General features: G+C 47.9%; 1 protein-coding gene across 5 annotated transcripts in view; it reads left to right on the forward strand.

Moving 5' to 3' along the window:
* KIFC3 (kinesin family member C3) overlaps window positions 1-11,709 on the forward strand; it is a 47,497-nt gene extending 35,788 nt beyond the window's left edge. For all 5 annotated transcript variants that reach the window (XM_075008466.1, XM_075008463.1, XM_075008465.1 and 2 more), the window contains 6 exons: window positions 800-923; window positions 2,150-2,279; window positions 3,025-3,254; window positions 6,636-6,770; window positions 7,205-7,313; window positions 9,348-11,709. In XM_075008466.1, coding sequence (XP_074864567.1) covers window positions 800-923; window positions 2,150-2,279; window positions 3,025-3,254; window positions 6,636-6,770; window positions 7,205-7,313; window positions 9,348-9,373 — 754 coding nt within the window. In that variant the 3' untranslated portion in view covers window positions 9,374-11,709. The remainder of the gene's footprint in view (window positions 1-799; window positions 924-2,149; window positions 2,280-3,024; window positions 3,255-6,635; window positions 6,771-7,204; window positions 7,314-9,347) is intronic.
* Window positions 11,710-15,754: the final 4,045 nt, after the last annotated feature.

Below are 15,754 nucleotides of genomic sequence, written 5' to 3' on the forward strand. Positions count from 1 at the left end.
TTCTTCCTGTCTTCTTGAGGAGTAGGGGTCAGACTGCAGGGAGGGAGGATATGGAATGGAGCACAGAAGGGTGGAAGCAAAGATATTGACTTAATTATGCAGCAGCTGTGAAGGCTGAACCTGAGAAGGAGCTAGCTGAAAACCAGGCATGAGTCGGATCAGGATCAGGTGGAAGGAAGGGAATAAAACTTCTGAATGTGGCTCTGTTTAGGGCCCGATATGGATGGGTTGTGTTACTTGATCCCTGTAAGCTGAGTGCCACCCAGCTGACTGACGGAACATTCACAGCTGGCAGCAAGTGTTTCTACAGGTGTGCACATCTGCACAGGCCTGGGTACATATAAGAAAACTTATTCTGCTCACGGATGGAAACAATTAGAAGGAACACTGGTTGCATGTCTGACAGACAGATAATAGACATGTAGGAAAAAAGGGCTGAGACTCTATATAGATGAGGAGTAATCCAGTGGGAAAATTTTCCTCTAAAAATCATTTTACACATATCTAGTATATAGTCTGTGCTTGTTCACTCAAAGGCAAGAGTTTTTAGAGTTGGAGTGAGCATGCTTGAGGAGGTCTCTGTCTTCCAGTGGCTGGAAGAGCTTGTCCTCTCCAGATCATAAACCACTGGCAGGGCAGTAGACCAAAGCAAATCATGGGAGCCTGGCCTGCCATGGCCCATAGTTTAGTTCAGGGGTGGTCAGGCTGAAATGCCTCATACCTTTGTAAATTGCCAACAAGGGGAATAGAAAAATGATACGTGAGTCTGAGGGGAGGATCACTTTACCTGTCTTTACAGGGACTTGCTTGGGAAGGAGCCTCAGGAGAAGCTGGATATCAAACTGTGCCCAGATGGCAGTGGACAGCTGTATGTACCAGGACTGACTGAGTTCCAGGTGCAAAGCGTGGAGGATATCAACAAGGTAAAAACAGCTTGGGAGCTGGAGAACCCCAGAAAGCAAGGGCAGAGAAGGTATCTAGTAGGTGGGGTGAACCAGCTAGGGATCATCCACTGGGAGGGGCGTGAACTTCACTGTACATTAGAGAGACTTAATCAAGGTCCTCTGGTGTGAACAGACCAGCTGCTGAAGCAGCGGTGGCAGGATAGGGACAAGGGATGCAAACGGCTCATATCTCCACAACTGAGCTAAAAGCAGTGGGACATAGATGCATGTGTGATATTAGCCTCTTGTAGGAGTCAGACTGCGAGTGAAGCACCCAGCAGAACTGGCCCAGAAGGCAGCGTGTAATGTGGGCCACTTTTCTTCGTGCCTAAGATTTACCATACCTCCAGTTTCAAAAGGCAGCACTTCATAAAAACAGGGAGCAGGTGACATATTTGTGCAGGAGGAAGATAAATGAGGGTATGAAGGAAGTACCACAAAGGACTGGGTGTATTTGTGAGGTGCAGGGAAGAGAGATCAGAATACGGCCTTTAATATAATGTGACAAATGCCACTTCATGAGGCCACCGTGGAAGTCAACAACTCTTTGGATGAACCACAGGTAGGTTAAAAATAAGATTCTAGGAGCTAGACGCCTCTCAGGGAGATAGTGGAACAGCCAGTCTTTCCCTCACTGGTCTCTATTTTAATTTCGTTGTATCTCAGTTGTAACTGTAATTTCCCACTGAAGAACTGGACTGTGCCTTGTATGAAAAGGGCTGTCAGGTCTCAGTCCAGTTCAGTGTCCATATGCCAACTATAACACCCCCCCTTACCTCAGACACACAACCACCCACTGGGTATGCATGCTTGTTGAGAGTCCCTGAAGAGAATGGGACTTGTACGCTATAAGTGCTCCACCAGAAAAGGTGAGAGAGGCACTGGCCAGAGAAGTGTGACAGGGAACTGGCACTGCTCAGACTGTACCTATTAGTGCTACTGTTAACCCACTATTGTTCAAGAGCAATTAAGGTAAGATATTGATGATTTCCCTGTGGAAAGAATAGGCCAACATCTGCTATCACATCTCCAGCCACCGTCTTGTCAGAAAATCGGGCAGTGTTGATGAGTGTCAACAAGGAAGATCAACCAAAGTACCACCCCACCGTGTTTTCATTTAAGAGAATGGTAAATGTTGATGCGACAGATGAAGCTACAGCGCAATGTAGTCCAAAGTTTTAAAGCTTTGTCTGTCTGTCTCTCAGGTATTTGAATTTGGACACCTAAACAGAGTGACTGAATACACCAGCCTCAATGAGCATAGCTCACGGTCTCATGCCCTCCTCATTGTCACAGTAAGAGGACTTGACTACAGCACAGGACTTAAAACCACAGGTTAGTGTCTCCCCAGAAGTGGAGACCGGAGTGGGAAAGTAGTGATCATACAGATCTTTGGATGACACAGGCCCGGAGATTTGGGTTCAACTGCTAAAGCAGGTAACAAGCAAAGGAAGAACTTGGTGCCATTGACCTAGTTCCCAGTGGATGCTTGTCTCTGATATAGAAGGACATACAATTTAGTACTACTGGGAGTCCATATTTGGGATTAGAGTGCTCAGGGTCTACAGGTCAGGGCTGAATTGTGTATCCAGGTTGAAAGAAACTCAATAACATCTGAAGTCATATGTGCTAAGATAATGTGCTGCAACTTCATGCTCAGGGTATCGGCTGATTGCTAAGGGTTCGAGAAGGGTTTGTTTGTTTGATTGGTTTTTTTTGAACCCTCTATGCATTGTGCAATGATTGTGTATCAAGCTTAGGAAATTCTAGAAGGCAGGCTAATATAATGTGATGTAGGTTCACCTTGTATGGTTACTTCTGGGCCGGAGCTAATGATCCTCTTTCATCACTTCTGATACAATGAAAATCCAAGCAGCAGGTTGATCTATAGGACTCTGTACCCACAATTCTTCGTACAAATGTAAAGCTCTGTGTGTGATTTGTTCCTAGCTGGATAGGATGGTGGTTTATTTACTGCTATGCAGACCCAGTTGCAGATAGTACTTCCACCTGGGTCAGGCAGGTAGCTGCATAGGATTCTTAAAATTCGTGTGTGTGTTTGTGTTTTGGCTGGTCATAGGAAAGCTGAACCTGGTGGACTTGGCTGGATCTGAACGGGTAGGCAGGTCTGGTGCAGAGGGGAGCAGGCTCCGGGAAGCACAGTACATCAACAAGTCGCTGTCAGCACTAGGAGATGTGATTTACGCTCTGCGAGCCCGTCAGGCTCACGTGCCATTCCGCAACTCCAAACTGACCTACCTACTGCAGGACTCTCTCAGTGGAGACAGCAAAACCCTCATGATGGTGCAGGTGCGTTCTCGTGCCAGCTGGGCAGATGGGGTAAGGAGAGATGGGCTGACTGAATTGGAAACCTTTAAACTGATCAAAATCCAGTTGCAAGAGAAGTCCAGAACCTCATGGTGCAAATCTTCCATTCTTAACAAGCCTGAGGGACTGACATAAGGCTCATGGCCTTATGACATAGGTGCTTTAGTTTGGATTAGTAGAGACAATAAGGATTCACTTGAGGTGTGGGGTTCTCCTCTGAAAATGGCACTGTGGGGTTGGTTCTATATGGAGTGTCTGAGTGTAATCAGTGGTGCAATTTACAGGTGAAAAGATGGGCTTTTTCCGAACTAACAGCTATTTGAGAGTCACGCTGGATTTCTTCCATCTTATTCATCATCATCAGTAATAAAGACCCTGCCGGCCAAATAACAGCACAGTGATATCTGAGCAGCTCCTTTTTTTACCATCGGTGAGAGCTGCACAGACCTGTTCTGTCTGAATTTGCACACGTGTAGCTGACTGGAACTTAGCAAGGCTGTTCCAGATGCATAAGGAGTAGAATTTCAATTCCTTTCTCACAACTCTGTGGATTTCTGAAGGGATAATGGGAGTAAAGAACAGTAAAAACTTGATTTGTTAACTTAAATGAGCTAGGCTGTCTGCTCCATTAAGGAAAAGATGAATAAGGAGGTGTCATTTTTTACATTCACTTTTTAGAGTAGAAACAACATTTCTAAGAATAAGTTTACAGTGCAGCAAATGATACTATAGAGTTTTAATGTGATCCACTAACTGGCTTATACACCCAGAGGCCATTTTTAAAGCAGCTTCATTCAGTTTGTTTGGGGCAATAGTCAGTATGTATTTATATAGCTCCCTTTGACCAGACTCAGTCACTGCCCTTCTCATTTTTGGGGGCACCCTGAGTGTTGTTGCAACTGTGAGGAATGACACCTTCCTCTGGAGACCAGAAACTCTTAAATCCTGTAAAAACCTCCCACGCTCCCACTAGGATCAGCTCTTCCACTGGTGTAAGTTGGCACAGATCCCCTGAAGACCATATGTGTGTCTGTGCCCTTCGTTGTCAGATGTTTGCTGCAGTCACCTGGATTTCTCTACATGCTTTTACTTCCCGCTTCAAACCAGGCTCCTGTCTCAACATGAAAGTGCTGCAGGGCGTAATATATTACAGTGTCTCTCTTTCCTCTCGATTCGTGAAGTTTCTCAGTGGTGCTGTGAAATATCTGCACCTGGTCAGGTCTGTGCTGGTGATGACAAATGAGGAAGATATGTTCTCCGTAAATGTAGGAAATTCCTCTCCTCTGTCCCTGATCCTCTCCTCCTCTGACTCACCTAGGCAATGCAGAGTAGCTTGCTGTCTGAGACACATTGTGAACCAAAAGGCAATGGAAGGTCTCAGAAATTCATTTGCAAATATGACTCCATCAACCAAGGACTAAACAGAACCTGGAAGTGGTTAGCCCATTGCAAAAGCAGTTTCACTGCAGACAATGGGCCACATCCCCCTGACTGAACTGGCTTGTTTTCTCCTCTCTTGACGTTCACTACTCCACACTAACTGCTGATGATTCGCCATTTCCACCCTGACTGAATAGACCTTGTCCGCTCTGGCCCTCCCCTTTACTGGGACCCCACTCTTTAAATACTCCTCTGAAACCACCCCCCTACTCATGCATCTGATGAAGTGGGTCTTTGCCCACACAAGCTTATGCTCCAAAATATCTGTTAGTCTATAAGGTGCCACAGGACTTCTTGTTGAGAAAGGGGGTAGACAGCACACCTGGCCACCTCTGCTGCTGCTGCAGCTAGTTTTAGCATGCTAATGAAATCAAAGGTAGCGTGCACACATCTATTCAAGCTGGAAAGAACAGCTCCCTGTCAAAGTGACAGACTCGAGCACAGTGCTCTCAGATGCAAAACAGCAGCAGCAGAGCCAAGAAGCAGGGGCATGCAGTGGGACTCAGCCAGTCTTGACCACTTGTCTGTTTATAGCGTGAGGTCTGTACTTGGGAACATTGGGATGAGGAAAGAAACTGATCTTGATATAGAACCTGCAGAACTCATCCTATTCAAAGAGAGCTCTGTTGCACATGAGAGGAGGGAGAAAGCTGGTAAAGCCATTGACATTATAATAGTGGCAGGGGCAGAGTCAACACAAGAACAGCTCTCCTGGATCAATGTCAATCAACCCTCTAGCCCAGTAGTCTGTCTTCCAAGAGTGGCCAGTGCCAGGTGCCCCAGAAGAATGAACAGAACATGCAATAACCATGTGATCCATCACCCGTCACCCATTCCCAGCTACTGACAGAGGCTAGGGACACCATTCTTACCCCTCCTGGCCAATAAGCTTTGATGGACTTATCCTACATGAATTGATTAGCTCTTTTTTGAAACCTGTCATAGTCTTAGAATTGACAACATCATCTGGCAGGAAACTGCATAGGCTGAGCATGCATTGTGTGAACAAATAAGACCTTTTGTTTATTTTAAACCTGCTGCCTATTAATTTCATTTGGTGACCCCTGCTTCTTGTGTAATGAGGGGTAAATGACACTTCCTTATTTACTTTCTCCACACCAGTCACGAATTTGTAGACCTCAGTCATATCCCCCCACCCTTAATCATCTCTTTTCCAAACTGAAAAGTTTGTCTTCTGAAATCAATCCTTGTATGTAATCCGTTCCATACCCCTAATATTTTTTTGCCCATTTCTGAACCTCTTCAAAAAAGGTGAGCAGCTCGTTGCTGGAAGTCTGAGAAATCATGTGCTGAACTATGGTTCTAAACAGTCACTGTTTAGGCAGTCCAGTTCAAGGCTGTTTAGGTGCTGCGGTTCATGGGAGCTTTCTGTGGGGGGTTTCTCTCTGTGTACTTTTATGAGGTTGGCAGTATCAGATTTGTACGCCTCACTCTACTCACCTCTATTTGGTCACAGTGGTTTGTTTTTTTAAACCATCCTGCAGCGTCTGTGTCCCAGCCTCATCGGGAATTTCACCAATGAATCACTAGAATGCCTGTGTCTCCACTATACTGTTTAGGAAGAGACAGTGACTGGTTGACACCTGCTGTAGCTGATTTCAGCTCTCCTTCAAACAGGGAACACATTTGACTCTGTAAAGCACCACATCAGTGTATATACAAAAAATTATTTTTATTAATAGTAGCGTCGTAGCAGCACTCAAACTAAGTTCTAGCTGTCAATCTCCAGCCTTGCACTTTGAGTGCTGTCTGCTAGTGAATGTGACCTTTCCACTCCCATTCCCCTTTCCTGTTGCCAGGGATCAGTAGGTAACTGGTTCTTCCAGTGAGCAGTAGGGGAATGTTAGGAGAGAGGCAGGGGGAGTTCAAGGCAATAAATGCTGTATATTTGTCTGACCCCAGGTGTCTCCAGCTGAGAAGAACACAAGCGAGACTCTCTGTTCCTTAAAGTTTGCTGAGAGGGTTCGCTTGGTGGAACTGGGACCTGTATCCCGGAGAGCAGAACTAGTGTCTTGGTCTAGTCAGGAGCACTTAGAGGTAACTAACTGCCCTCTTCATTTGCGCACTTCCATTGCCTTTCTTTAGATGGGTCTGTTCATCTCCATGGTGTGCTGTTCACATTCTGTTTCTCCGCCAAAGACAAATCCCCCTTCACCCTGGAAGAGCCTTTCTCCCGCTCTGAACGGTGCTTTTGCAGACCATCCCAAGGCCTGCTTTTTGGAGCTCCAAGTGGACCTTCAAACAGAGCTGCTACTATCCACAGCCTGCTCAGAATACAACAGCCCATTTTCCGACTGCCTCAAGCACTAGTGATCCTATTCTGCTCATCCTGCATTCTCACATGGTTGCCTGCAAAGTAGCAGATTGACTAGGCACACCCAGGGTGGTAATTTGTCTTTAAAAAAATCCTTAATGATGCAAGCATTATAGCTTTTCTGTGCAGTCTGAACCTAGCCTCCTGCTCTCTGTAGAATGATTCGCCAGCGGCAGCACAGCCCACCACTCGAACATACTCTTCTCCTAACTCTGGGACACCTACAAGACGCACAGGTTCATTCCGGAGGAAGCTCCAGATCTCTGGTAGGTATACTGATGAGGTCTCCTTCAGCAGCTCTGCTCCCCCACTACCAATGACGCTTCTTGACAAATGTGGATGGGAGTAACAAACGCTGTACTTTCCTTCGCCCCTCTGTCCAAAGTGCATTAGTTCCACCCCCGCTCTGGTTTCTGAGTCCCTCCCAGCAAGAAGAAGCCTTCTGAAGACATTATTGGCACAAAAGGCTGACCCCCAGGGGTTCATCTTACCATGAATATTGGGGCATTGGCCCTGTGGCATCGGACAGAGCCCTTAGAGCTCACAGAGGCAAACTGCTTTATGCAGTGTCACAAAGGACACGGGGAGGTTAGGAGGCTCCCATGAGTGGATGATGGTGTGACAGACTGAAGATAGCCTGTAGTATCCTGGGCAGACCTTCGGGAATTAAGACAACTAAGGTAATTGCTCTGGTTGTCCGCCATTGGAAGACACTACCCAGCTGCTCTTTTACTGATATAAACTGTGTTCCCCAGGGACCACCAAACAAAAAAGAGGTTTTTTTTTGAGAAATAGCCTGGTTTTAAACTGCTTCCAGCAAATGGACAGGACCATGGTTTGCAGAGGGCCCCAGTCCTTAGGGAAAGGTTGGAAGGACTGAGCCTACTGAGTCCCTGCAAGACTGTGTCTTCTGAGCTGAACTTGGAACCACAACAAAGACACTGGGAGGGGTGTGATGTTGGAGGACTGCGTGCATATGTGCGTGCACTTTTACCTTAAAAATAAAATAGTCCTGCTTAGAAAGAGCTGTAGGGTGATTTACAGCTGGGAGCAACAGTCTTGCTGCTCACCATTTCTGAAGAGAAAGGAAGTGGGTGTGCGTAGCCAGCCTGTCTGTGACAAGAATACCACAGTGAAGGCAGGAGACAGTGTAGCCTGCAATACACTGAACAAAAGGGAGAGAGATGTGGTTCTTCTGCTAGGAACAGGGACAGGAGTCATGGTGCCCTCAAGAGAAAACACAGAGCTGTCACACTGAACTGTGACTGATGGCCCTATTCTAAAATATCTAGTCTTAGTGTGCAAAGAGCAATCCTAGGAGCTGAGGTGTCCACCTGCTCTGATGTGTTGTTCTCTAATTCATGTTGCCTTTTGAGCATCTTCACAAGATGGTTCTCCAGATAAATCCCGAGCAGGGCATGCCCAGGGAAAAGGGAATTGGTAACACCCAGGGTTGGTGTAGCAGAGAACTGTTCATTTGCCTACACTAAGCTCACTAGCTAAACACAGTTTACCTGGAACAGTCCTGAGGACCGTCACCCTAACTCTGTGGTGACTGCCTGGTCTGAGATATTAATTCCCTTCAACTCTCCCTCTGCTCCAGCGTCCATGTAGTGAGGAGCTGGTGCTGACCAGGGAAGAGGTTTCATTGCAGACTTCAAGCTTATGCAGTCATCATCTTCCATTAAGGAACAGTAATGATGATGCAGCATGGCATGGTAGCATAGCAGACCTACCTGTGGTACGCCTTCCTGAAGGGGCCTCAGAGGCTTGTGCTGAGAAAGAAGCCTCAAGTGATCCCCTTTGCATACTGCTCTGAGTCCCATTGCCAACTTCTCCTGTTCATAGCACAGGGGAAAAGGTGAGGCAGTGTCATTACAGTGTATCTGCATAAACTTTTCAATGAAACTGTGTTGTTCGCTTTGATTTCAGCCTGAAATTAAGGGAAGCCTTGGCCTCCAGGTGAGCAGACAAAGGTATGGAGGGCCGCCAGGTTTAAACCTTTCTGTTAGGGGTGAAGGTCTCTACTCCAGCAAATGCTTAAGGGAGAAGGACTTGCTCAGTAAGTGGCAAAGCAGGGCCTGTGTCTCAGAAATGGTGTGAGATGGTTTGCAGTCTCTGATACAGGGTGCTTTTTCTTAGACAATCCATGTGCTAGTTACAGCTGGGGCTTTCCTTTGGTGGTAGCAGGGAGACACTCTCAGACTGGAGCAGCATTGCCTGTGTATTGGAGTTTGGGAAACGAACTAAGCAGTCTCCCCTTTGCCATAGTATTGACGCTAACTTCTCTCTCCTTGTAGGGAAGCTGAGGCCAGTTCCTGTGTGATGGACACACTGAGCGGGGCAACAATCTGCTTCAGATCCAGTAAGCTCAAGGTGAGGAAAACGCCTGAGTTTCAAGAGAGGTGAAAACTGAGATACGCTCCTCCTCCCCGACACCATTGGATTGACAATGCAGATTATTGTACCCTGTCACGCACTCAGGACCAAGCAGGACTCTGTGGGATCCCTGAGCCAGAGGTGAAAAGTATTCTCTCCAGGCTCCCAAGCAGACCCAAGCTCTTCGAAGCATGGATACAGACTGATTCACCCAAGATATGAAACCACATTGTCAGATGCCAGTTCACCCTCCCCTACATCTGAACCAAAAATAAAGCTCGCCACCACCAGGAGACTCCTTTCATTACAGACACACAAAGCTTGGCAGTGCATGCTCCATTGCAGGCAGTGGATGCATCTGCAGCTGGATTCTGGTGAAGCCTGAGCCGGGAGGATTTTACCTGCTTCCCTGTGACACTTAGGCCTGTACATTTTAACTTTCCATATGGAGGTTTTCTGTGGATCTGAAGGAAGAGAAAAGCTGCCCAGGGCCTCTCCCTTCTCACAGCCCCAGCTTTGTTTTTAAATGAATAAATAGCACCACCAAGATATTGCTTTTAAAACCCTCCAACCAGTGTTTCTCTGTTTTCCTCTGTGCATGACCAGGCCTGAATATGTTCAGTGCTGCTCATCGTAGTCAGGAGACTGCGAGAGGGGGGGGTTGTGAAAGGGAAGATCTCTGATTTTTATGCCACTATCTTCCTTTCTGCAGAGACAGTTGGGGTGAAGCTTGTGTGGGAGTCAGCCAGTTGAGGACCACCTGAACAGGAGACGATAATTTACTGCAATGGGGAGGGAGGGTCTTCACTGTCCCTGGCTCAAATTCACATGGCAGGAGAAGTGTAACTTTTACAGCTGAGGGGGTGTGCCGCTTCTTGGATTTAAAGCAGCATTCCAGAGGGGCCATAATTTGCTTTGCTAAAGCTCACAATCCATTACTTTGAAGTGGTCTTCCAATCACTTTCATCTCAGAAAGCATTCCTTAAAAATACAAATGGTACCTTCTTCTGGATACCTAGTGCTGCTTGTCAGGCAGTATTCTGCCATCACCCATGGGGGGCAGATTAGGGATAGCAATACAGGAAAGCACGTTTGCCAGTCATTAGGGTAAATGTTGAAGCTGTTTGTCCTTTGGCAGAACTTTTGCAAAAACGCAAGCTGTTTGCCACACAGGCCTGCAACCTTTGCTTTTAAAAGCAGCAACCAGCCACCACCAAAACCAGCTGAACTGTCTGCCTTAAACCAAGAATTCCACCAAGCCACACAGCCTCCCTTAGATTCAGTTCTTTCATGTCTAGAAGTAAATGCAGCTCTTCAAGTGACTTTACTGCCTTGAAACCAGTGGTTTTTCTTGTAGCTATGATACCGGCTTCCAGCTCTTTAGCCCGGTATAACACAGTACTGATCTGCAGGTAACTGTAACCAACTGGAGCACCAGTGGAGTTGTGTTTGCCAAAGACCAGTGGGTCTAGAAACAATCAATCCTTTCCCACCTCCTTTCCAGGAGCTGGCTGTCTCTCCAAGCCCTGATGCCTCAGGAAAGTATGTCCCGATTTCTCCCATATGAGAGCAGGGCAGCTCCTGTCTATTGTGATACGTGCGTAGTTCAGCAGAGTGGAGTCCTGCTTCCATTCAAAGTAAGCTCAAACCCTGTGTTTGACACAGAATATTGGAGGAGGACTTTTCTTACCAGGCTCCCCAATGCCCATTATGACCCCCAAAGTGGCTGCCAGGACATAAGACTGCAAAAAGCACCAGTTAATGTGCCAGTGTGTTAAGGCTGCTGCTGAGCAGCAACTTTTAAACTAAAGATAAAACAATTTAAAACCCTCCTTTTTGCTTTCTGAGCAGATCAGTGTGTTCGTTCATGGAAGTGTTTAAAATATTTGTATCTTCTCTTATGGTATCTGATGGAAACAAAGCAAAACTTTGGTTTGTAGAGTGAAGTATGGCTGTTGTCTAACATGGGGAAGGAGCAGTGCATGGATTTAAAGAGGTGTTGAAAGCAGCTGCCCAAAGACAGCCAAAAGAGTATGCTGGTCTGCATTAGGGCATACAGGCTGCATTTGTCAATCTTCCTTGTATTATAAATATTTGATTGCTCTGAGGCACTGAGCTCGCCTTTCCACCTTGGCTCCCTATAAACTTATTCTTGCGCTGTGGAGTCTATGTAAAAAAAAAAAAAAAAAAATCTAGTCTTTTGTAAGATTAGATGTTTTTATTATTTTAATAAAAAGATCCTGTTTTGTAACAAAACTTACTTTAAATAAATTGTTTAAAGCACCTGCTGTCCTGTTCGCATGATGCAAGTTTATGATCGCTATCATTCTGGCTGCTGCAATAGTTTAATTATTCTTCCGCTCCCATTTTATCATCGCCTGCAAAACTGTTGCGTTGACCGGTCTTTTTATGCTTTATCCTAAAGCATCATCTGATGTTTTTGCTGTGTCTGTCCCTGTATCTGTCCAGGCATGGGTCTCCCAGGTTCCCCAGATGCATGGTTCTGGCCACAGTAAGTGCAGGGCCCAGCCCATAATCCTAGTACAAAAAGTTTGTCTACAATTTTCTTCCAGCCCAATATGCACTTGCAAGCAGAGCAGCAACCAGGCACCTAGTATATATTATTTTTGTTATGTCCCGCTGTCTAGCCTAGCAGGGTTCTACCATGCTCACTGACACCCTGCCCAGCCCCTTTACAGAGCCCCACTAAACACACACACACTGTGCCAGGCCCCCCAAGCCCTGGGCAGAGCCTCCCCCTGACTGCCAGCCCTTCCCCCACCCACCGTGGGGCCTGGCTCATTCCCCCTACCCCTGCACGCCCCTCATCAGCCAGTGCAGGGCCTGTACTACAAGGTTCAGTCTAGCACATTCTTCCAGCCCAGCCGCTACTTGCAAGCAGTGCTGCAACAGGGCCTCTGGTCCATTGACAGTAACCCCTTGTAATAATGGGCTGGGGGGGGGGTGGGGGGGAAGGAGTGGGCAGGTGTCTACTATTCCTGAAAGTCTGTTAGATGCCAGGGTTTACTGCCCACCCACCCTTTGAAGCTCGCCCAGCTCCAGCATTTTCCCCCACACCCTGCCATGCATGAGCGCCTGGGCTGCTGGACCCTGCTGCACGCAGACAGAGGTACCACCACATGGCCCGGAGGCACTGCTGCCATGTACGCATGGTGGCTCCAGCAGAGGAGTTGGTGGCACCTCCAAGCTGCACTAGTGGTAAGTCTTTTATAGACCCCCCCACACACACTTTGAGAGAGGGGAGAGAGACTGTCCATCATTCCCAAAGTCCACTAAATTGGGGGTCTGTAAAAGTGTAAGGGTTTATTGTACCAGTCCCTTGTTACTGGTGTTTATCTTCCACAAGCTGCTGCCTGCAAAACGTACCACAGCCTAAGCGCTTTTTCCAGCCACCACCTTGAACTTGCCATTTTAGGTGCAGGGTGGAATTACTGTCTTTTCTATTTAAAGGTGGGTGCCTACAACTGACAGTGTATGCTAGGAAAGGTTGGTGAGGGGGGAGGGCACTTCACTTATTGCTGCCTTGATACGCCTCCACTTGGCCTAAAAAAGGGATTCCAGGCCTGCTCATTCCAGTGGGTCAGAAAATAGAAGGAGAATGTGAGTCGCCTTGTCTGGCAGAGCTTTAATCAGCCTCCACCAAATTAGGACAGGGTAAAACAGCAACCCTCTCCTTAGCATATGTGCACAGGCATGTGAGTGGGAGCGACACTTCTTGATACAGGTAGCCTGGTGCTGACAGCAGAGAGACAGAAAAAGCACAGCAGCAGGTGGAGGGGCAGACTGGCCCTGCACTTGCTGGGATGGCGGGGGCGGGGGCGGGGGCGGGGTAGGAAGAGTTGAACAGAGATGTAACCAGAGGGTTCCTTATGTTGTGAGAGATTCAGGCCCCACCCCAGCTACCTTCCCATTCCAGCTACATGCAACTATGGACTGTAGGTTTCAGGTGAGAGCCAATGGGACACAAACAGAATAATGCTGGCTACATAGCTTACTGTCCACGCCTGTCCCTCCGCTGTCCTGACAGCCATCTGCTCAGTCTCGTCTGCGCTAAACACAGACTCTGGCTCCCTACTCCCTGCAGCCAGGCCCCAACTAACATTGTCCCAGGCAGGCTTAGCAAAGAGACCAATCAACAGAGTAAGTGCACGCCCCCATAGAGCCACAAACTAAGCATCAGCTGCTTGGGCAGGAAGCAGCCCTGGAGTTAGAGTAAAAAAAATGAGAGCTGGGGCAAGAGCAGCCCGCCAGGTGTACAGGCATTATCCAAAAGGGACTCCACTACCAAAGGCAGCATCACTCTTAGCCTTGTGTAATAAACCGAACTGCACAGTGACTGCACCACAACTTCACACACTGCCACAAAAGCAAGAGGAGACTAATTAAAAGGCACCTGTGGGTGGGTGTGTCATGAGTGGCTTACTTAAGGACCAAGCTACAATTCCCCCCCCCCCCCCCCCCCAACAGCCCCTCCAAATCAAATCCAGCTATATGCCCGTGTGCCAGGTCGTCCGCAGTCAGCAAAACTTTTATACACGGGTTGGTTTAAGCCAACAGGCACTGCGGAGTGAGCGAGAAGGGAGACTGGCTTGCTTCAGGGCAAGGTCCCTACAGCTTACGCTGGCGCACCCTAGCAACAAGACCAGTTGGGCCATGAGATAGGGTGCTTATTTTAGCCTGCTGGGCCTGGTGAGGTGTGGTACTTGGTCAAGTCAGGTGATGAATTAGTGGTGTGTGTGATGACCTGGTGATATAAGACTAAAGCCTACTCCCACCACCGCCCCCCAGCAGCTGCCGGGGGTGGGGGCAGGGGTGGGGAATGGCAAGGGAGAAAGCAGACCAGCCAGTTGGGTGGGGGTGGGGGGGGGGGGGAGGGTGGAGAATGGTAAGGGAGAAAGCACATCTGCAAGTGGCCCGGGGGGTGGGGACAAAGGAGACCACACAGCAGGGAATAGATACCCTACCTTTAGTCTTTGAATTCTGGAGGAGCGGGGGTAGGGAGCAAACAATGCTGAATTGGCATGAGGCAGTGGGGTGCTGAGAACAGCAGATTCACATTTAAGTCAGAAATTAATTTAACCTACTAGACATTTTCATTCCACCTCTTTATAGGGAAACACTTGCAGGTCCCCTAGAGCAGTAGCGCAATGCCTTAACCAGCAGTCTCCAACGCACCTGCTCCTATAGACCCTGCCAGAGCAACAATGAGCACTAAGACCAACCACAATGGACCAATTCCTAAACTATTGCCTGACCTGATGAATGGGTACAGCGTGAATTAAAAACAATCTAAACACAGGCCCTCCCAGGAGGTAATGATGGTCCAGCACATCAGAAACCTAGTATTTGGCCAGGATAGTTTAAGCAACAGACTAAACCTCTACGTGCTTAAGCAGCAGGCATCATCGTACTCAGCCGTGGAGCCAGGACATTTCCATTGAAACCACCAACCTGCTGCAGCTCAGCAAGAGGCACACATGCACCCCAGCGATTGTGTACTTGCTCCAGGCTGCGCTGAAGCTATATCAGCAGAGAAGGCTAGTTATGGTCGCAGGGTGCAAATTGCTTAGTCCAAGAAAGCCCCACAGAACCAGGCTGGCTGTGTCCGCATCAGACGCGCATAAAAATGGAGTGCTGCAAATACTATTTGGGAAAACCAAGAGATGCACTAACTCAGCTGTTCCCCACCGCACCTCACGTCACCAAGGGGCAGCTGCAGACTGTTTTCATTACTGGCTGATTCACTGGTTGTCTTCTGTGACCAACAGAAGGGTTAGGTAAAGAAAGCCAAATGTGTACCATGCCTGGAGCCAAAGCAACTGATTCTGAGCGAGGCAGTTTTCCTCCAGCTCACATTTTCAAAGCACTTCCTCCCCCCTGCACCCAGCACTCTGGCCTTTTTCAGCTGTTTTGATGATAAAGCTGCAGTTTTTGGCCCTCTGCCACATCTTGCACCCAATCTACAGTGGCTCAGGGAAGTGCTCGCTCAAGCATGGATCACTGTTTACTTGCAATGCTGCCACGTGACAAGCGGCTGTCTAGTCAACCTTGGGCAATCCTTGCTTGCATACCACTCTGCCCGGGGTGTGCACGATTACAGGAGGCTGAAGTGTCTGCACTGCAGTCTTACATAATTCTTCTTCCTTCCCTCATTAGTTCTCAATTACCCCAGATTCGAATGTGAGTAATGGAGCTGCCAGAGCCTTTTGTATTTCAGCAAAACCCCGCCCCAGCTGTAGCTCCATAAAACAGCCTGGATTAGAGCACACAACAGCAGCAAAGATCATGCACAAAGGGAACCCCACAG

Source organism: Carettochelys insculpta, chromosome 14, assembly GCF_033958435.1.
Source record: "Carettochelys insculpta isolate YL-2023 chromosome 14, ASM3395843v1, whole genome shotgun sequence".
In the NCBI taxonomy this organism is placed as follows: Eukaryota; Metazoa; Chordata; order Testudines; family Carettochelyidae; genus Carettochelys; species Carettochelys insculpta.